At 45.7% G+C, this 27952-nt stretch overlaps 1 protein-coding gene across 1 annotated transcript in view; it reads left to right on the top strand.

Annotated features, from left to right (window-relative positions):
• The window catches only part of LOC111145085 (ADAM metallopeptidase domain 12), a 319525-nt gene that overhangs the window by 230267 nt on the left and 61306 nt on the right, over nucleotides 1-27952 (top strand). The window contains exons 6-11 of the mRNA XM_022499714.1: nucleotides 5070-5256; nucleotides 12364-12429; nucleotides 13527-13598; nucleotides 17496-17665; nucleotides 20065-20149; nucleotides 25370-25518. Of these exons, the coding sequence (XP_022355422.1) occupies nucleotides 5070-5256; nucleotides 12364-12429; nucleotides 13527-13598; nucleotides 17496-17665; nucleotides 20065-20149; nucleotides 25370-25518 (729 nt within the window). The remainder of the gene's footprint in view (nucleotides 1-5069; nucleotides 5257-12363; nucleotides 12430-13526; nucleotides 13599-17495; nucleotides 17666-20064; nucleotides 20150-25369; nucleotides 25519-27952) is intronic.

Genomic DNA, 27952 nt, shown 5'->3' with positions numbered 1-27952 from the left:
TCCTGGCTGTGCCTCTGACCAGCTGGGTGACTGTGTGAGAGTCCTAGAGCCACCAGAAGTCACCACATGCTTGGGGGCCGAGAGCCATAGAAATGTATTGTCCCCCTTCTCGAGGCCAGGAGTCTGAGGTCAAGGAGTCCTCAGCATTGGACTGAGGCTTCTCCCCATGCCTGGCTCCTGACTCCTAGTGGCTACTGGCCACCGCCAGCCTGCTCTGGCTGGTCACCCCGTCACAGGTTTCTGCTGCCACCTTCACGTGGCCTCCCCACTATGTCTCTGTCTTCTCCTTTTTCTTGAAGGGGGCACATGTTATTGAATTTAGGGCCCACTGTCAGCCCAGGAGAAGCTCATCTTGAGATCCTTAACAAGACCCCATCTGCAAAGACCCTGTTTCCAAGGGTCCCTTTCACAGGTTCAAGGGCTGGGAGTCAGACATATCCTTTTGGGCAACACAATTTCACCCACCACAGTGACCTCGGGCTCTTAGCCTTGGTATCTTCTTCGTAAAAGGGGCTTATGGTACCTGCTCTGAAAGGATTGCTGTAATTATTAGAGAAAACAGAGGATTCAGAAGCCAGGCTCATGGGGCAGGTGAGCCCATGGAGTGACTGATAGCAAGGACATGGTTTTTGAGGAGGTGATGAAAATGTTCTAGAGTCGGTGGTGATGTTTGCACATCTCATCGAATGTACTAAAAATCACTGAATTGCCTGCTTTAAGAGTGAACTTAATGGTATATTGAATCATCTCTCGATCAACTGTTCTTTTTAAAAGGAGCCTGGCTCAGGGTGCAGTGCCTTCATAAATCCGAGCGGCTATTATTATTACTATTATTATTATTATTAATGTGCCAGTCCCAACTACTATTAGAATCTTTTATAATAGTCTAACATTTTACCTCTTTTGTCATATGCCTCCCAGACCTGGGTATGAATTACATTTGAAACGAGAACCGTGGGTGAGATGTCTTTGTGGTTCTACCAGAGCCCGCCCAGGGCTTCCCACGTAGTAGGGGACAATGCAAATTTGTCCTGATCATCCATGAGTAGTCCCCATGGAAATTACTTGTTGGCAGTAAGCCCTCCAGTGCTTGCGTGTTCCCTACTAACCGCCGCCATCGCTGTACCCAGCGTAGGTGCGGTGGGATATGGTGTTTACCCCTGGGCTCCCCCAGGAAAGAGCTGAAATTAGATTTCATGCCAACCACATTTCCAACTGATGATTGGCAGCCTGATATTGAGACCAAAAGTCTTTTTTTTTTTTTGCAAGAAAATTCAATTAGCATTTGAACATGGAGCTAGTCCGGGTAATTCATATATTCTAATCGTTACCTTATTACAGGTAGTCAAAATCCGTGCCACTCTCCGGCTTGCCTGGGAGTAGCAGGAAAAATTGTAATAAGAACAACCACATTAAGCCATGTTATTGCCTGATGCACCGTTGCTTTGGAGATTAAAAACTGAATTTTGAGAAAAACAAAAACTTATCTCGAGGAAATACAGGCCTCCTGAGTTTTCACTTTGAAAGCTCACAAAGTCAATTTAAAATTTTAATAGATTCCTCTAAGTTTCTATTGAAGGAAAAATAACAGGATTTTAAAATTTAAAGGAAGGCTACCTGTTTTCTCTGACTTTTTTCTCCCCCGTTGTGTTCATCCTTGTGCAGGGCCCCAGACCCCTCTCAAAAGAGCGCTAGAGGGAGACAGGAGAGCTGGACGGCTGAAAGGTGCAGGGTTGGGGCACACAGGTCCCAGCTCTGCCTCCAGCCTCCCACCTGCCTTGGACAGGGGGACGATCACCAGGGCTGCCACCGTGTGCAGATCCACTAGGTGATTAGTGCAAGGGGCACAGCCTGGGCAGAGCACCATCGGAGTGGCCCTCATCACCCCCAACCACACCTTTCTCTTCTTCCACCATGAACTGCACTCAGTCCCCTGCCTGCCACGATGGCCAGTCCCATACCCTCCAGCATCCTCCCAATCCTCCCAGTTCTCCTAATCTCCCCCTAGAGAAGGTACCTGTGGTCTTCATTTTTCTGCCCCACTCTGGCAAGGGGAAAGAACCCCAACTTCAAAGTCTGCTGGGTTTAAATTCCATACTCGGAGATATTTCCAAATCTAAGTTTACAGCTAAATATCTTTGACATTCCACTTAAATTACACTCGCTTATCTAGCTTGGGGCCAGCAAGGGCTGTGAGAACATCAAAATTTTACATCTCAGAAACCCTGAATCCTTGCATTTTGTGTCCACTGTTGTTTCCAGCAATCTCTAGGGCTAAATGATTAATTATACCCACGACAGTCCAAAGCAATTATTTAATTAAGTTGTCCTACAGGCTGCCAATTGTTCCGAGCGAAGGGAGAGCCTTCACCCCAGTTTCTCAACATCTGGCCTTTGGATGGCTTGAAAGATAAAAGGAGATATGAGAACATTTTTATGACTAAGTAACAATTTCTAAAAATTTTCCATTAAGTAGAAAAACTTTTTCAGTAATTTGTTTCTCAGATTACAACTTAGTGACATGTTTTACTGTGAGCGTCCAGCTTACTTAACGCTAACGCAAAAGAGAAAACGTGCTATCAAATGAAATGTTGGTATCATCTTTGTTTTAGGGCAGGAAGGTCAGTTTTTTAGCAAATCCATATTTTCCCTTCAAGTGTGTCTGTCTTCCACATTCCCTTGGCCTATCATTTTTAAGTACTCTTTCTTAATTGAGGCTATTTAAAATGAAATTTAATAAACAAAAATCCCCTGTTACCCATTCCAAACTTAGAAATCTAAGTTTTATTTCACAAAGAACTTTTTAAGAAGAGAGATACAAGCCACCCCAACAGAGGTGATGGCCAAAGTCATGTCCATGTGATCTGCTAGAGACACACAAAGACATGAGTTGGGGCACAGGCATCCCGGGCAAGATCTTTCTCTTTGCCTTTGTCTATAACTTCATTACATAGGACTGATAGAGCAAACCAGCTGAATAACAATGAATGGAGTAGAGAGTATTTGCTCACCATTTGTATTCCAAATACACACTTGACTCCTTCAAACCTCTTCCTTCCATACTATTTGAGTATTGAAATCCCATCATTCTATTAAAATCTAAAAGCAACTAAATAACATGGGCCTTCGGTAAACATAGAACGGTGCTTGCTTCCACAGCACACAGGCTAAACTTGGAACGATAAGCATAACATGAGCAAATGACTGAAATAAGCAATAATGAATGACAAAAGAACATTTCACAAGGTCTCTGTTTTGGAAAAAGGCTGAGATTTTCTGAAGAAAGCTGATGGAGCAACCAACTTTTTCAGCTATGTCTTAAGGACAAAGGCAGGCTCAAGTCCTTGGGTTGATGCAATATAAATTATTTATTAGAGCTACTGCCCTAAACCTGGAGCCCCTGAACCTCATCCATAGTCCCCAGTCTTCAGACATTATCTGCAAAATATTGCAATATACACACATGTGTATTTTTCAAGGGAGAGTATAAAAGGGTTCATGTCTCAAAAAAGGTTAAGGTTTACTATGTTAGACATGTCTGCTTACAGTGCAATAAGTCTCACTCGAAAATGTGATGCATTTCTCTAGTGGAGAGATTGTGGTTGCCTTGCTTAAGAATGGAAGTCCCTAGAAGCTTCCGTTATTATGTGGGAAGTCTTAAAACTGCCAGTTTACTATTACTCACATTGCCATTTCTCCAAAGAAAATCTGTCTTTCAATATCAAGAAGAGCCTTTTAAGTTAAAGTACTTTACTGTCCCACTCTGGAAAAGAGAGAGACAAAAACCATCATGTAGGCCAATGTTCCCCAACACTTGAAGGAAGCTGACACCTCTGGGTTAGCGCTGCTCGTTTCTGGGAAGCAGACACTGCCTAGGCTCTGTCCTGCTCCAGAAGGTCAGACATGCATTGTGGTCCATGGCCTGATACCACTGTCTGTCTCTACAAGGTAGAATGTTCAGCACATTTGTCTGTTTTTTTAAAAGAACTTATACTTTTATTCCCAAATCTAAAAGTTACTTCAAAGGTTTCTTTCTTTCTTATTCTCATTCCCAGAAGTGGATTTATCATACTACTGCTCTGTTTCTCGTCATGGAGTCATGAATGGCCAGTCTGTGGGCAGACATGTTATCAAAACACAAGATCTTCCTGAAATTGTCAGGAATTTGGTATTTGGAATAACATGTTAACAGCAGCCTAATCCATGGATGTGCCCTTGTTAATAACAAAGAAGACAACTACCATTGAAGCACTGATCTATGGCCTCCATAAGGCTAAAAGTTTTAACTGGATGACATAGCAGCCCTGAGAAATAGGTATTATAGTCCCATTTTCCAGATAAGGAAACCAAGCTTCAAAGAGGTCAAGGTCACGCACCTAGAGCTTACCCCCAGACTGCCAGACTCTGAAGGCTGCCTCGCCAGCCTCGGGGTTGCGGCATCTCCCAGTTGTCTTGGTTCCTATGAGGAGTGATCCAACTTTAACGAAGAGCAGAGGGCAGAGCTCAGCCTTCAAGAAGCAGTTCTAATGCTTCGTGCACCTCCACAGCTTCCTTTATTCACGGCTCCCATAAATAAGTGTAAGTTTATACTCAACCTCATATAGAATCCTTTCAAATATTTAGGAAGCGTAGTTCATCGGGCTGAATAATTCACATGCAAGGATTTTCCTTTAAAGAAAAAGATTTCCCTCCCCATCTGCTAATTCAGATAGAGTTACTTTCTAAGCAGATGAAACATCTCTCAACTCTTTTCCCCAGAAATATATCTTTGAGAAGAAAAAAATTATAAATCAAAATTAAAAAAAAAAACACAAAAAGGCTAAACACAGTCTACTCTTTACCGTAAAATACTTGAGACAAAACATTTCCCAGACTTGTTTTCAAAACACGTGCAAGATGAATCCATGCAAACATGTGGTTCAGAAATGTCCTTCCCAATTAAAACCTGAGGATATAAATAAATCGGCTTTTCTCCTTGTATTTCTTCTCTCATTATGAACAGAGCCTTGGCCATAAACAAGAAACTACCCTTAAAATTATATATATTTTTCTTATTTCTTCTTCAACAGGGGACTTATTACATTTGAAAATAGCACCTATATCTTGGAACCAGTGGAAAGTGAAAGAAACAAACACAAGCTCTTCCCAGTGGAGAAGCTGAAGGGCACCTGGGGGTCCTGCGGGTCCCATCACAGCACGTCTGCGCTCCCTGCAGGGAACTGGCTCCCACCACCCTCCCAGATGTGGCCAAGAAGGGTAGGGGGGAATCAGGGTCATGCTTCCGGGGAGTGGGGGCTCTAGCTAGGGGGCTCCAGGGCGAAGACAGCTGGAGAAGTTTCGTTGTCTGCATGTTGTGTGTGTGTGGGGGGGGACCTGGAGTGGTTCATATCTTGTGCGCACAGCATCACCGAATACCGAAACCTCCATCACTGTTTTTGCAAATGGCGGCCTCAGACTCATCAGCCTGTGCTGCGTAAAGTCTGGCTCAGAGGCCGACAAAATTACCATTCATTGTGGTCAGTGAGAAGCTACTGCGGGCCTAGACCCAGGTTGCACGCCACTACTGCACCCACAATGATAAGACAAGAATGAACCTGCACCTGCCCATTGGGCAGCTCTCCTTCCTCAGGAGGAGAAAGACAATATGGAGCCTTCTTTATTAGCAAGTCTGTTTTACAGCTGGGGTCTTTGTTATGATTTGCATAACATCCCCAGTCTTGGCCTGCGTGCCCCTGCAGAGGTGAATGGAATCTTGGCCACACGGTGTGGCTAAGGAGGGTTGCTTACTGTCCATGCTGCCCGTGCCTGTCCTTCCTTCCTTCCTGAGACTGTCCAAACACTCCTGTGTTTTCTGGCCACCTGCTCCTGGCTCTGCTCATCAAACTTCTCTCCTTCTGCCGCAGAAGGGGGAAGAGTCATTGCCTGGTGAAGCCCGGGCCACAGATCTTCCTGCCTGCTAAGCTGACAGAGACACAGGGGCTCTGGTACTCTCTGGTGCGTTATCAGGAAATCTCCACCCCAAATGGTTGCCTGACCCTTTTGTGTCCAGTATTACTTGGGTGCCACAGGCCGCGGCAGACCACTCTTGTTTTTTTAAGATTTTACTTATTTGAGAGAGAGAACGTGAGTGAAAGAGCGAGAGCACGTGCATGAGTGGGGGGAGGGGCAGGGGAAGAGGGAGAAGCAGGCTCCCCACTGAGCAGGGAGCCTATGTGGGGCTCTGATCCCAGGATCTGGGACCATGACCTGAGCAGAAGGCTGAGCCCACTGAGCCACCCAGGTGCCCCAGCCTTAGAACACTCTAAAAAAAGAGTGAGGGTAGCCACATTTGGCTGGGGGCCCTGACTTTGAATGAGTACAACCAGATAGGAAATTCTGAGTAATTTCCTGATTTTCGTCTCTGGCTTTCCTGTTCCTCTGTTGACAAAACATCAGGATTTCATAGATACGATGTCAAATGTGCTAACACTGGGTGGTCTAGAGACATGTTCTTCAAGGTTCCACTTAAAAGACAGTACATTTCCTCTTTCCTGACTTAACACTCAGTACTGCGTACCGATTATTCCTCTTTCTTCATCCCTCATCATTTTTATTCCGAGTTCAAACAGGAAACATGATCCTAAATGATTTCTTCTCATTTGTAAAATTTCCCTCGCACCTGTGAATTGTGTTTCCCTAACCTTCATTTTCGTTTCGTTCTTTCTTCCTGTCCGGGTGTTCTGCCTGTGTGACCCTGTTGTCCTCTATTTCTTAGTTTGCTCACAAGGTTTCCGATGGCGGGTGTGTGCTGCCTCCTTGTCCTTCCTCCCCCATCACACAGAAGGGGGAGAGCCCCCATCTGGGACAGTGACCCACCTTGACACAGATACTCAGGAGTGGAGACCCAGGGATCAGAGCTTGAAAAAAATCACCCCCCACACATGAACAGCAGCTTGAGAGAGTTTCGTCCTGCCTTTCTCCCTCCTCCCACCCATTTTAGAGCGACAGATTGAAGACTTGGAATCACAGAGACCCGTCTCTACAGTCTCTACGGTCCCAGGTCATGTTTATTTTACTCTTCAAACACTCTCGCCTTCATTCCGGACCTCAGAGAAGAGGTGATTAAGCTGTAGGTCTTCCAGTCATAAACAAGGAGGACATTTGCATTTTGTTTTCAAGGCACTTGTCTTTGATCACCTTGTTGAATGTATGGGGCTCACGTTGTGAGATTTATAACTTGACAGTTTAAGTGACACCCGAATATGTTTGCCATTTCACGCAGAAGTACAAGGCTCGGTGTCTGCTTGCCAGCGGTATTTTAGTTCCTTAACGAAGCCTCTGGCTGTCTAGGACTGTGGTTGCCACCGTAATTTCCAGTCACTCCGACTCAGAGAGGAGAGCGCAAAACCTGAATAACAATGTTGTTTTGTTAATAATGCACATTGGGGTGCAAATGAACCTTTAAATTGAAAAGGGAAGGCAACAGCTCCGTCCTCAACATTTTTCTCTAAAAATCCTTGTGATTGTTTCAGTGGAAGAGAAAAATATGACACAAAGTACATCTATATAACGAAAACGATAGGAAACGTGATTCTTAAATAAGGGGACTCCTTGGGGATTGGAATGGGAGACCACGTGCTTTGGGACAACAACTCCGTGAACATGAAAGAGGCACTCACCTGCCTCACTCCCACCCCTTAATTTTACACTAAAAAAAAAAAAAAAAAATCAATGTAACTGCTGCGGGCTCCTCCTGTTCATGCGATGCAGCAGCCGTGCCAGCCTTCCGCCAGCATCTTCTGCCCCCGCTAAATGTTAACTAGGGCGAAGACGGGTTTGCAGGCTGAGGTTTTTCCGCAGATACTTGCGTTTCCTTTCACAGAGCAGCAGGAATAAATCAGCACTAGGGGTTTGCACCAGCAATAATACAGGCTCGAGCTATGGTTTGTCATTTTTACAAGGCCCTACGTTCGATTTGAGTGAGAACCCGAGTGGCTCCTGGAAGGGCGCCTGCGGTCACACGGTCTTGTAATGCGACCTCGCCTCTGCAGGGTCCTGGAGTCCCCCCCACCCCACCCCTCCCTAGTGCCCTGGCCCCGCTCAGCCGCCCTCCGACTCGCCACGCTCCTTCCCTCCATCAAGGAGCCGGGCCAGAAGGCAGACTGATTCTAACACTGCCCTGAGCCAGAGAGAGGCGAAGGCTTGGGAAATTCACTGCGGGAGAAAAATCACATAATGCCTCCCAAAGGCAAATGTAAATTATGTTTGAATTACCCCTTCTTTGGGGATTATCTGCGCTGTGGTTTCCCTCCATTAGCGTGGGTAATTATGAGTCAAATGGAAAAGGCAATACTTCCTGTAGGAAGCCGGGTTCGCTCCAGCTGCTGCGTGTCCTCGAACACGGCCCTTCTGCGATGGGCCTGCGTGATGGCTTTCGATCCCTAGACAGCCTCTCCCGTTCGTTCGGTGGATGACAGTCACGGCGGCGGGAGCAGCAGCAACAGGAGTCTACAGCCCGTGCCGAGCCTGAGCAGAGCTGAGCATCAGGAAGGGGCCGGAACCACGTGGCCTCCGTCTTTCTAGCGGGCACGGCTGCCGCCTCTCGACTCGACCACCTGTGCCCCACACCTGCCCGAGTGCCCGTATCAGCTCCTTGTGCTGCCTTGACTGCTTGCTCCCTCCCAGACCTTGCTCAGTGCCATGGCCTCTCTGGCCCTGAGCTCCGAGCCTCCCTCCGCATGAGCTGAGCCTCCAAACTGTCCAGGTGTAGATTCCTGTTGACACTTACGGCCCCTGAAACTCTGAATCAATGAGTAACAGAGCTGCTGCTGCCATTGGCTTTGCGGACCCCACATCAGTATGTTGCCCGTGTGCCTGTTCGCACTCGGTTGGTCAGGCGGAGCCCGTCCTCCGGCTCACTGTCTCCCTTGCCGGTTGCTCGTGCAGCTCGCCCATCAGCGGGGCCCCAGGGGCCGTATCCCACGTGGGTGTGATCTGTGCACTTCACCCCCCACCCCCTGACCCCCGCACAAGCCAGTGGCAGGACGGCGGAGAGGGCCTGGCAGGCAGGGACCAGGGATCAGCTCATAAATATTCACAAAGTGACCTCAGAGTCCGGGCACCCCGCCTCACGGGGGCCGACAGAGACCCTTTTTCACTCAGATGAAAATCAAACCAAACTGGATTCATTTAATTTGCTCATCTGGCCACCTACAGAAGCATGGGCCCCGGCTTCATTGTTGTGGTTCTTGTGTTGCTGGTTGTATCACACCCGGCTGGAATCTGTTTGCCGATCTCCACGGTTCCTGTCCCAAACTGTCACCAGCAATCACCTTCACTCCTGGCTTCCACTACTATCTTCCCATGATCCATTCTCCCAGCAGCCAGCGTGCTTCCGTGCAGGGGCTCCCCGTTGCGCTCAGGTCACTGGAGGATGCTTCAGCCTCCTTGCCCTGGCCACGGTTTCCCCATCCATAGCTCAGCTACACTCCTCCCTCCCTCTCTAGACCATGCAGCCATCCTGCCTGTTGCCACAACACTCCAAGGTCTCCCAGCCTCAGAACTTCTGCAGCTGCTGTTCCATCTACCTGAACACTGTTCTCCGCACACATACAGACCTCTCATCCTCAGGCCGCAGCTGCCTTCATCACACGCCCCCATCTTTATTCTCCTTGCACAATGCTGATTATGTCTATTGTTGCCCCTTCTACAGACTAAGCTTTATTTAATTGATTTTTTTTATTGTCACCCTGTCTCCTAACCCCTCCTGGAATGGGAGCCTCATGAGCCCAGGACCTTGGGTTTCTTGTCTGTCCGTCTGTCCCCAGCACCCAACCTAGTGCCAAACACGCAGAGAGAGCCATCGTAGATATCTGTGGGGTGCATAAAAGATATACAGAGTCTGGCCCAGATGAGGGAGGAGGCATGACAAGCGTTTATTGAAATCCTAATCTCGACTTGCTTTTCTGACTTGAGTTGGGCTGGGTTAAGGCCCCCGTGCCAGAGTTCCTGCTGCGGCCTGTCGGGGGATAGTCTGTCTCTGGGAACTTGGCTGTGATGACTTTGAGAGGCCCGGGAACTGGTTCCTTCTTGAGCAAGACTCAGAGAACGCCTCGGTCTCCGCCTTGGAACAGAGACCGCTGGGCCATCCTCAGACGCTAATGCTCCTATCTGTTTGGGGAAGGGCTTTTGTTTATAACCCCAAAAATGAAAATTCAGTCAAGCCACCAGTTTCAAATGTTGCTCTGCATATCAAAAATTTTAAATATGATTTCTTTTTTTTTTAACCGGACAGCCCAGATAGGTCGAAGTCATGTGGAGGTAATTTAAGCCTCTCTGTGTGCCGCTGATGGAAGAATGAATGTTCGCGGCCATGAGCCGGCCCCTCCCCCATGGATTTTTATTATTATGTGGTTAGGCTGCTCTCTGAGCTTGCATTTCTCTGAATTCATGAGAAAATTTGGACTTCTCTGAAAACTGCAGAGACAGGAAAATTGTGTTCATGTGTTTGTTTTCATTATCTGGAATTGTGTATTTTCTAAACGATGATCCAAGGCCACTTGGAAAAATCCCCTGGTCATTTATTTCACCCCTTCGTGGTCTGAAAGGTATAAACATCTAAACAACCAAGCCCCTTTCAGCGGGTTTTTCAAGGGGAGATTAATTGTTTTTTTTCTGCCACAGAGCTCTATGTTCTTTTGTATATTAGCTGTATCTGTTCACGGGTAATCGGGAAGTTGGCACGGCGGGTGGGGCGGGGACAGACAGAGACATCAGCTTCTTTCACACCTCAAGAAGGAAAAGGGGTAAGATCTTCGCCCCTTTCAAAGGTGGCTCATTCTGGGGACACCAGAGGGTACCACTGGGGTTCATTTTTCTTCCTCTCTGAGTGTACAGTTATCACCAGGAAGCATGCCTGCAACACGTAGTCACTAAGCTTGACTTTTTTTTTTCTCATAACCTTGTAAAAGTATGAGATATTATACCTTTCCTGGTACTTTATTTTTCCCTTCTCCATAAGGTTTCCAGATTTCTTGAGGGATCCCTAAATTCATGAATCAGCACGTTTGAGCAGTGAACAGGAACACTGCTATGATACAAACATTTTTCTTGTAAAACTCTGTTTAGAAGATCCCGGACTGACGGGGATTTGTTTTATAAAAGATGTGTCCCTCAGGATTATGTGACTGGAAAGCTGATTCAAAGCATACCTCAGTCATTTTTGCTTTTGTCTGAAAGCGTGGTTAGAGCATGAGAGTTTTAAACGTGAAACAGTGCCGTTAACGCAGAAACCAGGCCATCGCTGGCGAGGACCAAGCCCACCTCAGCCCCCGTTTTCTCCAACCACATTTTATTGCAGAAACAGAAGGCTTTGTTTTTTGTTTTTAATGTTTGCTTTTTGAGACCACCCTCCATGAATTGCTCTTTTTCTCCTAAAAATGCCTTTGGGATTCTCCCAGTAATTCATGGAAGAGTGCAAATGTTTTTTTGAGGAAACTTGATTAAAATGTAACCCACTTCAGAGGCTGCCTTTAGTTCAGAGGGAGTTCGACATCTTCTCCATCCGTACCCCTTGATGTGCAGTTTCCTTATTCCTCCCAACTGTTCCACTCCCCCTCCCGCCAGCCCTCTGCTCCCCTGGCAAATAGTTCAGTCTTTTTATTTTTTCTTGACTCTGTTTCTTTCTATTCTGTCTCTTCTGTTTCCTTCTGGTTTTACTCCTAGCACCACCTCTTCACCTGACTCTGTTCCATTTATCCGCTTGGCCGTTCCCTAGTCTCCAGACCACCATCGTCCTTTGCTCCTAACTTGATGTTTACATGATCAGCCACAAGAAATCAGCTGCCTGAAGGGGACTATTTAGTGTTTCCCCAGAAGGGTCATGCAGTCTCTCCTCAAAATACATTCTCTTTCACTTTCTTCAAATCCCAACACTCGATCGTAAAGGGGAAAGCAACACATAGAAGACACTGAATCCGTCATCTTCTGGAGGGATCTGCTCTGTGCCACGTGCCGCCCGAATGAGTGGCCGTCAGCTGGCTCCTGTTCCAGAGGGTTTTGTCTTGTTTGCCATGTGCCTGTTCCATTGAATAATGATCTTGACTTGTTCTGATCCCGCCATCGGTGATTCAGCAGGCTTGCTGGATTCCTTTCTTAAGGATTTCCCATATGGAAAGGGAAACCAGTCACTCATGCGCAGGAGGTTTGACAGAGGTCGCTGGGGTTGGAAATGAACTTTTAGAGGGAACAGGGTGGGTGCTGCCAGTGGCGGTGGTGAAGATAGTCTCCCCTTAGGCAAAGTGCTGGGGTCCAGAGATACAGGCAGTGTTCTGGAAGCCCCAGAGAGGTGTGAAGGGAAATCAAATCTGTGTTTGCTTTTGGCAGCATAAAAGAGAAACCCTCAAGATGACCAAGTACGTAGAGCTGGTTATCGTAGCAGACAACCGGGAGGTAAGAACTTTCTCAAACTTCTCAGTACAGTTGGTTAAAATAAATAAATAAATAAATAAATAAATAAATACAGAAACAAAAATGTGTAGCAAGTTATTACTTGTTCTGATTAACTCCATATTCTATGAGCCCTTAAAAACATTGCAACAACCCATTGAAAAAAGTGGTTTTTGGTATTGGAGAGCACCAAATATGGTAAATGTATCTGATATTACCAAGTAAAAACCAGGACTTCGGAAAAGCAGATCTACTCTGTAGCTAAGGTCTCCAGAAGAAGTTACTTGGGGGAAATGGCAGATGACTTTAGAATATATTCTGACACATTTGGGAGAAAAGTTTGGTGCAAAATTGTCCCATCCCTCCTGACCCAAAATGAAGTGAAGAATCCAGGCCGCGGGGGTATACAGCAGAAAACCCTACCTTCTGAAGCCTGCTTTGATGCTGGGTTAGATTTTTCTCCAGTTAGTTTCCAATTCCAACACCATCATTTTAGACGATCTTCTCTGCACTCGTTCCTTCCTCCCGTCCAAGTTATGAGTCAGGCAACTTCTTCTCCGGAAATCAGCCGACACCTATGAATGAAACCGGCTTGAGAGTTGCTCAGAGAATCGTTCCCATGCAGGAAGGTCAGATGAGAGGGGAGAGGTGGAATTCATTAACGTTTCCCCCTTCTCCTTGCTGTTTGACTTGGTGCCATGAGTTTCTATTACTTTTACTGTTTAATTTTTAAAAAACAAATATAAAGGAAATTTCTGAGGAAGTTAAAATCAAGTTGATGATATGAAAAATGGCTTTGGACTGCCTTCTCGTTGTCTGTTTTCTCTGCCAAAACATGTCACGGCCTCCATCATTTATGAGGCTGGAAAAATCGCAGAAGTTACTGTCTTCTGAGCACTTGACTTGGGCAAATTTCAAGGAGTTGCAGAAAGTCCCCAGACGGAGAAATTACTCGTCAGGATGGGAACTCATTTCACCATAAGCCGTGGAGGGTCCCGGGTGGTTTGGGAAGCTTAAGACTTCACGTTTCCAGGAGCTGGGAAGATGAGATTTGATTGATATTCTTGCTGTTGTTAATGCTGACATTTAAAATTATTAAGTTTCAGAGGCAAGGAAAAGATCTGGAAAAAGTTAAGCAGCGATTAATAGAGATTGCTAATCACGTTGACAAGGTAAGTTCTTTTTCGGGTAATTAAATCATTCAAAGCACGTAAATGTTTAGAAACAGGGTGGAGGGAATGGAGCACACCTCGTCTGACTTGGCAGGGAGACCGGGTTCTGGTCCTGGGCTGGAACAATGACTTGCCCTTCCTCTGAGCACAGAATTCCCAGTCTGGAGCAGCTCCGGCAGATGCCAACCAGTGCACACGGTCTGGACTGTGGTGGCCTTGGGCTACATCTCCCTCCAGGCTCTCTTCTGGCCAGAATCCCAGTGTGTTGTTGGGGGCGGGGGGTGGGTCTCACTTTCCCCAGTTAGAGCCAAAACCCCAGTAGGATGAAACTGACTCTCTGGAGAACTCCCAAGAGGCCTCTTAACCCAGGTATCCCTGGATTGTGTCCAGAGTTCCCCTGAGGGCAGGCTGTCATTTACAAGTGACACATAGGCTCCACCATCCTGAGACACGGAAATTGGCTTTTGGTTCAATCAACTGTTGGAAGATTGCTCACCGAGAATAAGGAGATTGGGAGCTCACCCTTGGCAAAGGTGATCCAGACCAGGAGGAAACCCCTAATCCCGGGGGCAGGAAAGCAGCAACACTCTTTACCTGTTTGAAAGGAGAGTGTGAACCTGTCTGAGCCGCTGCCCCCCAGCTGCACCCCCGAGGAACAAAGCTATCCGGCCGCCTGGGGCTGACCGCCCTCCCTCTAACACAGGGCTTCGCACACCTGCCCGCACGTTGGAGTCACAGGGAAACTTTTAAAGGCATGCCTGCCTGGGTACCTTGGCAATCGGGGAGTTGTTGTTAACTCGCACTAGTAATTAAAGGACCACATACCTCAGGAAAGACCTGATGGACTCCATGGAGTTTGCCAGCCTGGCAGTTCTTGCATTTCTGGCCAAGAGAGAGCTGAATGGCCGAGCACACCCATCCAGCCACCCCCAGCAGACCCTGAAGAGCGTGCTGCGGGACCCGGGCTCCTCCAGATACTCTGCGCACCCAAGTCTGCCAACTGACCAGCCCTGAGCTCTGGCAGATGTTCAAAAGTTCACCTCTGTCTCTCTCCAAGTAGGAGTATCTAGGCCCCAAAACAATGACGGTTCCAGTGGCAACTTCCTCATTTGCATAAAGCTTGGCTCTCCTTGGCCATTCTGAAGTAACCACTGCTTGGCTGTCTGGGTTGACCTGAAAGGAAGAGGGAGAAGGACATCCTGGACTGAAAGACCAGGAAGTCATTGAGTACAAAGGTGACATTCTGAAGCATCCTGGAAACCCCCCCCCCCATAAGTAAAACATGGATAGCAGGTCCGATGCTCCTAGCTGGAAGCCAAGCTCATGCCTAGGAACGAGGAGGCGCTCCCGGGTCCTGATTCGCCTGCAGGGCAGAGCGCTGGACGTATGTGATTGCCCAGGTTTCGCCGCTTTAACATTTCACCTCCCACCAGTCCCACTTCGTATCCAGTAAGAACTTAACACCAGCGGCAGGTTCACTGGCACAGACCTTCTGTGACCTGCTTCTGAACAGGCTTATCTTCTGTGCATTTAATTTCTTCAGGTATTTTCCAGCTCATGGGAGTCTCCTTTCCCCTCTCCCAAGCCGGTCGCCTGAAGGGTCAGGTTCTTGCGTCGGACCCCACCGGGTCTCCTCTTTCCTCTACTCATTTTTTTCAGACCCTCTTCTTCCAGAAAGGCTTCGTTGACCCTCAGCACAGCACCCTGTGAACCTCCCGTTCGCGCCCTTTCTTGGTAGTTCAGTCTGTTGGAGTGGACTGTCACAGTGGCTAAGTGTCCCCAGCTTTGATCCTCTTGCTGACCTCTGAGCATTGGGGAGCCAAGGACAAGGGTGTCCTAATCCTTGTTCTCGGTGCCAGGGCCAAGCCTGGTATACAGCAGGAGCTAAGCAAATGCCCATTGCCGCGGTGTCCGTGGGTGACTCAATGCCGCCGCTCTCGGGCTGCACCCCCACATTCTGGGGTGCATGGGCTGGGCAGGCTGCTGCCAGGCTCCCGCCCAGCTTCTCTCCCGTCATTCCACGGCAAGCTCCTTTGTTGGCCAGCACTGAGGCTAGCTCTAAGGAACAGTGCTTTTTTACAGACCTTAGTCAACCGTCCTTGTCAGAGGCAAACTCAGTGTCCCCTTCACAGATGACCACATGAAGCCCACACGGGGCATCTGGCTCTGAGTTAGGGCTTAGCGAGCTGGTGTGGACCTCGGCCCTGGAGCTCGGACGTTTCCGCCTCCTGATCACTGTTACCTCTGCCTGACACAGTGCAAAGTGTGGTCTCCCGGCCAAAGGGCAGCAGCCGGACACGGGCAGCCAGAGTTCCAGAAGAGTCCAGGAGCTTCATTCTGCCCGGGAAGCCTGGGCTGGGAGGTTGCAAGTCCATACCACAGAGCAAGCATTTCTTGATTGAAAACAAGCTGTTGGGCTGCATGTAGGTCGGAGAATTGTCTCATTAACTTATTAATTGTGATCTGCTTGAAGCCCGGAGGGACCGCTGCGGCCAGCTTACGTTCTGTGACATTGTGTGCGTTCCAGTCACAGCCTTGGGCTAACCTAAGGCTCACCAGACGACTGCGGGAAGATCGGTAGGGGAAGCGATAAGCCTGCCCCCGGTGGGTCAGAACGGGGGTCAGATGCTCGGACTTGGGGACCATATGGCCCATTAACTCGCCACATCCGGATGGCACTTAACCATCCAATGAGAAGCCTCTGTGACTTTTGCTACTTGTCCCAGATGCGTGTAGCATAAAATGGGACCAGCTCACATCTGAAGCCTGACTTGGGCTGCTACATCTTTCTCCTGGGCTACCTGGAGTATCAGAAAATGAGGACGTGCCCATTGCCCATTGCATCTCGCCTCACCCATCATGGGCACTCGAAGAGTTTACACCACCCCGGTGATCCCATGTCCTCACCCCCTGGGCCCCAAGTGCAGAGCCACCTCCTCGTTGTAATGCACATGGCGGGCAGCGGGAGAGTTGGAGGCAATGGGTAGATCCTCCCTCTATCCTGACCAGTCATCTTGTCCCAGACCAGACTATCCCTTAGCCATCCGAAGAGCTGCTCCTCCTACCTCTACCCCGGGATGATCTGCTTGTGGAGAAAGGGCTGTAGTTTGAAGTCAAGTCGGGAGTATATAAAGACAGGAGACAGACATGCAATGAGAAGATGCTTTGGTGTATATCTGAAACTTGATTTCACAAGCCTATGAAACAGGAACTTCCTCTAGAAGATCCTTCCCGTGATGCCGCTGGTGAGCTAACTTCCAGCTGTGAAGAAGATGGTCACTGAGTTCCAGAAGAAGGGTTCTGCATATGGCTTTATTGTTCCAAAAGACTGATTTGTGCATTTAACTAAAACCTTCTAGGTAGATTATAAGTGATGGAATGTGATCGCATCAGCCAGGTCTGAGTCTTTGTTGAAAAATTACTGCAGATTCATTTTCAGTAACTCATAGGTAGAACATTTTGCTTTAAAGGAACATATTATTGTCCTTGGCAGAGAGTCTGAAAGATCCTAATTCCCTCATTGTTTTTCCCACAGTAGTTACTCATGGGCAGTCTTTAGGTATAATGTAGCTACTTTAGGGATAGTACACATTTATCTGCACATTTTCAATCGCCAGTGAACCGTGTGAACTGTGTACTTCCATACAAGTAAGGGCCGACATCAAAAAGCCTATGAACTTTGGCATCTAACTGGTCAACAACATTGGAAACCCAATGAACACATCACTTTGCATCAGACACTGCAAATACTTCTTAAGTTCCAGTGCCGCAGGAACGAGGGAGCACAGAGATCTTTCTCTCACCCATGTCAGTGAAATTCAAAACATGCAAATATGTTCTACTCTGCATTTTGAGCTCTTAGGAATGTGATCCCCAGAGGGTGCCTGTCTTGGTCAGTTTTACAGATCCCTGAACATTCGGATAGTGCTGGTGGGTGTGGAGGTGTGGAATGACATCGACAAATGCTCCATAAGTCAGGACCCGTTCACAAGCCTCCATGAATTTCTGGATTGGAGAAAGATGAAGCTTCTACCTCGCAAATCACATGACAATGCCCAGCTCATCAGGTAGGGGGATCCATTGTCTCTGCTTTGCTTAAAGAGTGACCTCAGCAACCCCCCTCTCCTCTTAGCATCACCTGGCAGTCCCCAAAACTGCAGAACCTTGTACCAGGGTGCTTTCCAGTCCACATCAGTGGGGCACTGATCTTGACCAAACTGGGGGTCCATCAGGAAAGCCTTCCTTTGAATCCCTGAGGAAACCTATCCCTGTAAGAGATGTCTTTATATTCTTTTTTCATCACCTGGACATTTTCCTCTCTGCAAATCTTTCTAGTCTTTGTCTTAATATAAAATGTCCTGAGTAGGCTATTAAAAAAAAAAAAAAGCTCATTTTCTTTCACTATTAGTGAAAAATGTTTATGCAAGATGTAAAGATGATGCATTAGGATAATTATTGCCAGATGCCTGGAGAAAGGAAATGTTCATTCCTCCTCCTATTTCGCCGTGACTCTGGTTTTCTAGATCAGAGGACCCTAGGGGTCTGCGTTCTTTCAACCAGTGTGTATTGAGCACCAGTCAGGAAGCAAGTATGTTTTAGGTCCTTTGAACATAGCGATGACCAGCACTGTAAGCCTCCCTGCTCTCAGGAGTTCCCAATCTGCTGGGAGAAGGCAACAGTAGTATTGGGTCATGAAGATAATAAAATGAGGGAAAGTAGAGCTATAATATAATATATTGGAAAGATATTCAAACACCTTTATATTTAAAAGAAAAAAATTCTTATCATCCATATTGGTAAGGAGTAGATTTTCCCCAAATTGACCAACTTTTTATTAAGACCCTTAAACGGTTGATGCTGTTATTCCTATGTTCTCATGCAGCTCATTTCACTGAATTGGAAGCTTCGGGGTCAGACATTTTTCTTTGGCAAGTTATATCTAGTTCCTTAAAAAATTATAAGAAGATGGGACACCTGGGTGGCTCAGTCAGTTAAGCATCTGCCTTCAGCTCAGGTCCTGATCTCAGGGTCCTGGGGTCAAGCCCCACTCCCTTCTTGGGGGGGGTCTGCTTCTCCCTCACCCTCTGCCCCTTCCCCTGCTTGTGTGCATGCTCTCTCTCTCTCTCTCTCTCTCTTTCTCTCAAATAAATAAATAAAACCTTTGAAAAAAATTAAGGGAAGTTAAAAACCATTCTTACCCCATCCTCACTTTAGAAAATGCCTATGTATGAACTAAGGCTGTTAGCATTCCTGATAATTTACTCTGGTCATTTTCATGGGGTTGTTTGTTTTTTTTCCCACCCTGGATATTTGTGGTTGCCTCATATTTTATGCATTGATTAATCCCAAACTACTTAAAGTACATTTTAGAAATTTTGAGTCAGAGTATTTTGTTTTAATTCTTTTTCCCAAATGGAGTCTGTCCAACTTGAACATCTGGAAATAAATTAACCTCTTATTATATATATATAGTATATATATATAATTGTATCTGTTAAAATGGTCTATATAGATGTAAATATAAAACCTATAACCTCAACTACTGCACATATGAGTATGATAGGAAGGGATGGAAGGATAAACATATACATATATACACAGATAAGATTTTATATAGACTTATTCCCTTTTGTCCAATCGAACACTGTCAAAATAACTGACTTTTCAAATAGAGTATGTATAGGCTATGTATGTACATGGTCAAGGTAACATGAGTAAGTCATTTAAAGGAGATTCAATAAATACAAACAATGTTTCATTTTTAATGCACGAGGGTCACATTTAGAGCACTGGCATTAAACAGGGCTTCATGTCATTAGACTCCACATTAAGAATCCTCATGGGGGGAAGCCTGCACCTAAGCTACAATATCCCCTACTGGAACCTTCCTCCGGGGGTGCGGAGGCTTCCTCCCGATGTGGGTTTTTATTCTGCACGGGCTCCAGAGGATCAATCATTTCTCCACCACCATCATTGTTGCCAGCTATGTTAGCAAGACACTTGAAAGAGTTTGGGTTTCTGGATTAATTGTAATGGTTCACAGGAAACCAAGTTCAGCTAAAACAGAAAATCTAGTAAACCACCATGCGCATTTCATTTAGTTGCCAGTGATTCTCTGTGACTCTTCCTACCATTTCCATCAGCACATGTTTCAAAGGAGCAGGACCCTCTAATCCATAGGAAATAGGCAGGATACAACTCATAAGTACAAAGGTCATGACTGGTCATGGTCTGAGTGTTGCAAACAAAAATCTGAAGGGATTATGGTACCACAATGCAAAATACATTTGAGAGGAATTAAGGACACAAATCACCTGTAAACATGCCCCCTGTGACTCTCTTCCTTTTTGCACGTGTCCGTGCTCTTCTTTTTGGAATGCAAGGATGGCCAAAATGATTTCTAATGTTAGGAAATGTCCTCATTCTATATTAATTTAAGAAAGTTGTTTTGTTTTTTGTTTCTCAGTGGGGTTTATTTCCAAGGGACGACCATTGGCATGGCACCGATCATGAGCATGTGTACCGCAGAGCAGTCGGGAGGAATCGTCATGGTAAGTCGAGGGCACCAAGGGGCTGATGGCAATGTTCCACTCACCTCCTTGCATTTCTCCAACAGCTCTACTTTTACCAACTTTGTAAAAGGAGGCCATTACCTTTCATGCTTCTTATATGTAACTCTACCTTTTTCTAGCTCTATTTATGGTCTTCTAGATCCCATAATATTTTAGGGACTATTTATAAAAACCAAACCATACATCAGGTCATACACAAGTTAGGTGAGTGTGTAAAAAATAACTTAGTGGAAGCCTGTCTACCCCTCTTATGGAGAAAAAGTTTCAACTGGGATTTTGGTCAAATCATTCCAATCCAGGCCTCCCCGCCAGCACTGAGATGAACCAGGGCACTGGGGCACTGGGGTTGCCCTCATCACTCAGTTTCTTAGATGGACTGTGGTCTCACCAAACATTACTACCAGAATGATTTTGAATGGTTCTGCCTCTAGCCCCAATAGCCTAAAGTCTGAGCTTTTTAACTATTTACCACTGCAAATGCTTGCTCGACCTCCTAGCTGCTGTCCAATTTGTCTTCATAATAACATTAACCTTGGAAGGCAGATACCTAGGTTTGTTGCTCTATAAGGATAACTTTTTTTTCATTTTGGGGCTCTACATGTTTATAAAGGGAACAAAATTGGAAGAATATTTAGGCCTTATTTCTTATGAATTTAAGAGGGAAATAGCTTTGATACACTGCCCCACAGGGGACCCCTGCTCCATTCTATCAATTAAAGAAGAGGTTTCACCTCATTCTGGCACCGTCCCTGCTCTGAAAATGTAGTGTCCCCTTTGCCCCAGCCCTCAGACAGGGGGTATTCTGAGTCTACTCTGGCATCTCCATTAAACAAACAGAACATTGCCCTTCTAAGAAACCATGACTTCCTCCACATTTTTTGCAAACAGAACATGGCTGAGTACTCCATTGTATTAAGGAGCAGAAGGAGTAAGGTTCTGCTGACTATGGTTTTCTCTCCACATAGTGCCTGACCTAATCTTCTTAGAGAATATACACAACAAATGTTTTCCTCTTTTCTGGTAAGTACTGGTAATTCATATAAACAGGCACTAAACGAAGCGAGAGTGGCCGTCTGGGAGGATGGCACCCACTCTGGATTTCTGGCTCGAAGGAGCTGCCCTCTGGTTTTCTTTGAACCTACAAGCCCTATATGTGATCCCCGCTATGGAAGTCATTGGAAAGATTGGTTTTTGTTGCTGCTGGGTTAATTTCAAGTCAGATCCTGACTGTATTTTTACAGAGCAGCCTGTAAATTTTTAAGAGGGAGTAATTTTCTGTTTTATGGTTCCATGGTCAGTGGCTACTGACTGCCACTTAAAATGGGTATAAATATTTTTTAGAGCTGAAACTAAATTCCTTATAAGTATGGCAGGTTCTTCTGTTTGGGGTGTTTAAACATTTTTATAACCATCCTGATCACATTAAGTGGCTTTCTTCAGTTCATATCCCTCATTCTGTTTCCATACAAGCACTTGATCAAGATTCCTTCTTTGAAAGCACACAGAGCATGTGCTGTGATGAGCTCTGGGTGTTCTACTTAACTAATGAGTCACTGAGCACTACATCAAAAACTAATTATGTACTATACAGTGGCTAACTGAACAGAATAAAAAAATACATACAGAAAAGGCTATTTTTTTAAGTGGGTGAAAATGGACGTGGGAACTATAGGCAAATATGTGTACTGCTGTGGTAATCAAGTCAAGACCAAAATTAATCAACAGGAAATACGTTTGACCAACCTGGCAGCAAACACGTCCTTTGTCTACGCCACACACAAGAGAAGCATCACGTAGGACAAAAGTCTACAGCTCCTTTAATTCTACAAAATTCATGAGATCTATCTCTTGACCAGACCTAAAACTTCTAGACTTCTCCTGTTGTGTCTCTAAAATTAAATTTGTGGGTGTTCATGTGACCATGCCCCATTCAAGGACTCACAAGTTAAGAGGAAGGAAATCATGTAGCAAGGAAGCAGGAATCCCAATCAAATTGAAGAGATGAGTTCCTCTTCTGGTTCTCCATTCTTTTAAGATGGAGCAAATATTGGCTTTAGTAACTTAAAGCCATGCCCTTGTATCTAACTGGACTAGAACAGCCTTGGTTTGGGAATAATGCTATAAATAAAGAAATAGGGGGGAAAAAAGAAGTAGGGTTTTTTTTTTTTTCTTATTAGAAATGTAAATTGTTGATCAGGGTCTCTTGCGAGATATTCTGTTCATAATCACCTATCCGTGAAAGAATGTAAAACAATTTGGCAATTAAAAACAAACCCAAGAAACTCAGTAATACAAAAAAATCAAATAAAGAATAATTTTTAAAGGACGAAGTCCTTGAATTTTGTGCCAAAGCATGCTAAATTCAACCCTTCACATTCCTAGGTTGGCTACATTCTGTTTGCCAACCTGTGTTATTCTTGAGAATTGATTTCCTGAAACATATTTGTGACGCTTCCTACAACAGGAAACTGTAAAATCTAAGCAAAGTAATTTATTAGGAATTTCATCTATTCTAAGAATAACTTCATCCCTTGATATGCTATTCTCTTGTGAGACTCGGGGCTATGGAAGGAGTCAGCTACAGCTGTAGCGAGCAACAGCCTGTATAATTGTTTATCTACATGCCTTTAGAAGAGGCCCCACAAAGATTATCTGTGTCAGGAACGATGCTTTCTCCAAAACTCAGGGTCACTCTTTCCTGGAAGTGTTTTGGAAAACCTCTTATCTCTTTCCTGGGTGCCTTTATTGCTCTGTGGTTGGCAGGCCTTTTTAGAAACATCACTGATGGCCATCGCTCTATGGTCAACTAATCTTTGACAAAACAGGAAAGAATATCAATGGAAAAAGAGACAATATCTTCGACAAATGGTGTTGGGAAAACTGGACAGCCACATGCAGAAGAATGAAACTGGACCCCTTTCTCACACCACACACAAAAATAGACTCAGAATGGATGACAGACCTAAATGTGAGGTAGGAAAACATCAAAATCCTAGAGAACTCAGACAGCAGCCTCTGTGACCTCTGCTGTAGCTATGTCTTACTTGACACATCTCCAGAGGCAAGGGAAACAAAAGCAAAAATGAACTGTTGGGACTTCATCAAGATGAAAAGTCTCTGCACAGCAAAGGAAACAGTCAATGAAACTAAAAGGCAACCTGGATATTTGCAAATGATGTATCAGATAAAGGGCTAGTATACAAAATCTGTTAAGAACTTACCACACTCAACACCCCAAAAATAAAGAATTCAGTTAAGAAATGGGCAGAAGACATGAACAGACATTTCTCCAAAGAAGACAGACAAATGACCAACAGACACAGGAAAAAATGCTCAGCATCACTCATCATCAGGAAAATACAAATCAAACCACAGTGAGATACCAGCTCACACCTGTCAGAATGGCTAAAATGATCAACACAGGAAACAACAGATGTTGGCGAGGATGTGGAGAAAGGGGAACCCTGTTACACTGTTGGTGGGAATGCAAGCTGGTGCAGTCCCTCTGGAAACAGTATAGAGTGTCCTCAAAAAGTGAAAAATAGAGCTACCCTCCAACCCAATGACTCACTACTAGGTATTTATCCGAGGGATATAAAAATAGTGATTCGAAGGGGCACATGCACCCCAACGTTGATAGCAGCACTATCAACAATAGCAAAAGTATGGAAAGAGCCCTTATGTCCATCAACCAGTGAATAGAAAAAGAAGTGATGTACAGTGATATACAACGGAATACTATGCAGCCATCAAAAAGAACGAAACCTTTCCATTTGCAATGACATGGATGGAGCTAGAGTGTATTATGCTCAGTGAAATAAGTCATTCAGAGAAAGACAAATATCATATGATTTCACTCATAGCTGGAATTTAAGAAACAAAACAGATGAACAAAGGAGAAAGGAAGGAAAAATAAAATAAGGCCAAAACAGCCTCTTAACTATGGAGGAAAAACTGAGGGTTGCTGGAGGGGAGGTAGACGGAGAGATGGGCGAAAGGGGTGATGGGCATGGAGGAGGGCATTTGATGTGATGAGCACTGGGTGTTATAGGTAAGTGATGAATCACTAAATTCTAAAATCACTAAATTATAAATTAATAAAATAAATATAATATAAAATAAATAAATAGATATTTATTTATCACTAAATTCCAGTTGAATAAATTATTTATTTATTTAGCTGAAATTATAGTATTTATATAATTAAAAAATTATTATTATTTATTTTTCACTAAATTCCTGAAACTAAAAAAAAAAAAAAAAAGAAAGAAAGAAAAAAAGACCACTGATGGGCACAATTTCTGCAAATCACCTTTAGTAATTAGCTAATTTTAGTTTGTAACTAAATCAAGTTAAGTAACAATATTTTAATAATTAGTATTTAGTAATTTAATAATATTTTAAGTAATAATAATCTCTAATATCTACTTAGCCACATCATCCATGTAGTTCATTAAGTTAGGAGTGGCCACACAATGCTCCCTGAATGGAGAGACCACCTTCCAAAACCCATCGAAGAGTTGAGTGAGCCCCCAGCAGCAACCGTCACAGAATCAGGGTGCTTCTACCCATCTCTAAAATTGACTTGACAAAACAAGGGCCAGCAAGAGTGACACATAACTGGATTATAATCTTAATTCAGTTGAGTCTTCGAACAGATTACTCAATGTGGCTTGCTTTTTTGGTGAATTATTGTGAATTTTCCAAGTATCCTTCTCTACCAAGCTGATGGGGCAGGGTGGCCGGGGGGCGGGGGGACGCTCAGTAGCCCCTGCTCAGGTCTTACTGAGAATGTCACAAAGTATCCTTCCCCTCCCAACTTTTCATCAGCCTCATCTCCGTCTAGGGTAAAATAGTACTTTTTTTGAGCCATCTAGGTGTCCCAAGAAAGATGTTTTGTAAGAGACTACAGGAAACAGAATAGAGATGATTGCCTTGAACATTTCATGTAAAGACATAAGGAGTCCTACATGTGTGCATTCCTCTGCAGAAGGGCCCCTGAGCTGGTTTCATAAAATAGGTCACATCTCTGACTTACGTTTGAACTAAATAATGAGGCTCTATGTTTTGTTCCTTATAGGGGATTGGATTGGGTCAAATGTTAACAAAAGATCAATGGTGGGGGACAGAGATGGACAGGGGCTGGGGAAAAAGCCAAGGAGATGTGAACTATACATGTGCTCTTGTGTTTGCTTTGAGGACCATTCGGACAGCCCCCTTGGCGCCGCCGTGACCCTGGCACATGAGCTGGGCCACAACTTCGGGATGAACCACGACACGCTGGAGCGAGGCTGTGGTTGCAGCGTGGCTGCCGACAAAGGAGGCTGCATCATGAACCCCTCCACAGGGCAAGTACCAACACTCCAGCTGCTTTCAGAGTTGCCACAGGTTGAATTGCTTGTTGGGAAACTGCTAAGCAAAAGTCTCCCTGGTTTTCTGACCAGACCACCCATAGAAACTTCTAGAAGGAGATCCCTTTCTAAGTAGCAAGAGCAGACTGGGCTCATCTGAGAGGGTGGGTCACAGGCAACCAGACTGCACTGCCACAGGGCAGGAGGACTGACCTCTTCCCTGAGAAGTGGCGAGTGGGGAGGGATGGATGTGTCTTTGTTTAGAAATTGCAAATTATCCTACTGTCTGAGCACCGGTTTTCTATTTGAGCCCACAGCTCCAGTGCTCCCACCAGCCCAGGGCTGGGAAAACTCACTTGGCAAAGGGGGCAGGGTTAGATGGGTCACATGGCCTTCAGAGCATGCTGGCTGGGGAGAGCTTCTTCCATCGTTGGGGTTGGCCCTGCGGCCGGTGTGCCTGACGTGTATCATTAGCGGGGACCGGGGGGTTAGCAGTGTCCCCACCTCTGAGGCATCACCTTATCGAATTTGAGAGGTTTAAATGAAGTGACATCTCTATGTCAGTAAATCACGCTGTTCTTCCCTTTGAAATGCCTTTCTGAAACGCGAGACTCTGTTCGCCCAGGGAAAAAGGAAGACAGTTTCATTAAGGGAGCATCCAAATGAGGTGGAAAGAGACGGCACGTGGACTGATCGAGTACAGATTCTGATGAGATCCCGATGCCTCCAAGGCCCTGTCCCAAACTAGAGGGCTGTGCTCATGTGGGGAGTTGTTCATTAGGAAAAGAGAACAAACGCTTTTTACAATCATCTTTTTTTATACCTAAGTGAGTCCTTCCCAACGCTTCTCTTTGTGGCACTTCCCAGGTGAAGCCTGCTCTCTGGGTTTGCTGCAAGGAAATGCTGGAGCAGGAAGCAAATCCTGGCTGGCAGCCCTAAGACTGGCCTTTGTGGAGACGGGCTGGCAAGGGGCTGGCCCTGGGCGGGGCAGGTTGGGGGGCACCTGCTAGAGGTGTAAGGGGTGGACTGTTACAGAGGGAGGTTCTGCTTCTGCGAACAACAGCTTTGGGAGGCTCCTATCGAATGGCTCCTGGGGCTCCATGTTGCCCCTGAAACACAGACTGGGCAGAAGGGCACAGCTCATATCCGGGACATTGCCACACCTGAGGGACGTTCCTGCGGCACCTCCTTGTCACCTGATTAACAAGTGATTGCTTGTCTTCACCACCACCACTCACAGAGCCTTCACGGGCATCTTTTTTGCTCCTGGTTCCGTCTTAAGCACAATTCAGGGGAGTTACCAAGACCCAGTGGAGGGATCTGCTCTGTGTCTGTGACAACTGAAGCCAGGAACCGAAGCCCAAAACGAGAGCATCTTAGGCCAACACCAATAGGAAGCGAAATATTGTAAAACCCTACATGCAAACCAGGGAGCTCCCCAAAGGGAGGCAGGCTCCTCCGAGAAAGTGTGTGCTCCTTCTCATTTAAACTGTCCAGGCAGAGGTAGGATAACAATTTGGGGGGCATTTGGGACAAAGAATTCCTTCTTAGGGTGTGAAGTTGGGCCAGCGGCCGGTAGGTGTCTTCTTTTTCCAGTATCCCAGCAGGCCCGACAGAGCCCAGCATCACTGGCCAGCGTGCCGTGAGGGTCTCAGACAACGAGGTTTGTAGGAAGTTAACATACAGCTGAGTGGTGTTCGTGCTTTCTCCTTCTTGATGAACTCCAAGTGGCTACAGAAAACTCACTGCTTGCTTAATTTCCCTGCTGATCACATAGACACAAACATATCAGCTTACATGCCTCCGGAAGTGGTTCCCAGTGACCGATCTCGTGAATGTTTCGGAACTCTTGATAAAATTGGCAAATGGAAGAGAAGAAAATCTAGGCTGGGGACACTAGAGTAGGACTGAAGTGCCCTGAGAGCCCCAATTCTGATACCAGTTGTTTTGGGTAATACAGGCGAGGGAGTAACCCCTCTGGTGTCAACCATTCTTCATCAAGAAAATGAGTCAGTCTGTCTTCTTCCTTCCTACCTTCCGTCCGTCTGTCCATCTACTGATTCATATTCACTCTATCCACCCACCCATCTGCCCATCCATGTCCTCACTGTTCATGCCATCCATCCACCTACCCATCTTTCCATTGGCTCTTCTGTACATCCACCCATCCTTCCCCTTACTTGTTCACATAGTCACCAAATTGTTTGGACCCCCCGTGCTCATGGTCCTGGGGAAGGCACAGACGAGGAAGACCCTACAGCTCTAAGAATTATGTGATTCTGGAGGTACAAATGCAAGACCTACTTTCTGACGCTCCCCGTAATTTTGTGTAAAGTCCTTCAAATTAGAAAGTCTTCATGGCAGTGTTTAAGGATATGAGCCAAATTACCCTGGAGATATTTGAAAATCATAGGTAGAAGCACTATTGTTA

This window comes from Enhydra lutris, unplaced genomic scaffold (genome assembly GCF_002288905.1).
Source record: "Enhydra lutris kenyoni isolate GAN:26980312 unplaced genomic scaffold, ASM228890v2 scaffoldscaffold12, whole genome shotgun sequence".
NCBI lineage: Eukaryota > Metazoa > Chordata > Mammalia > Carnivora > Mustelidae > Enhydra > Enhydra lutris.
Note: the sequence above shows the minus strand (reverse complement) of the source record. Positions and strands in the feature narration are given on the sequence as shown.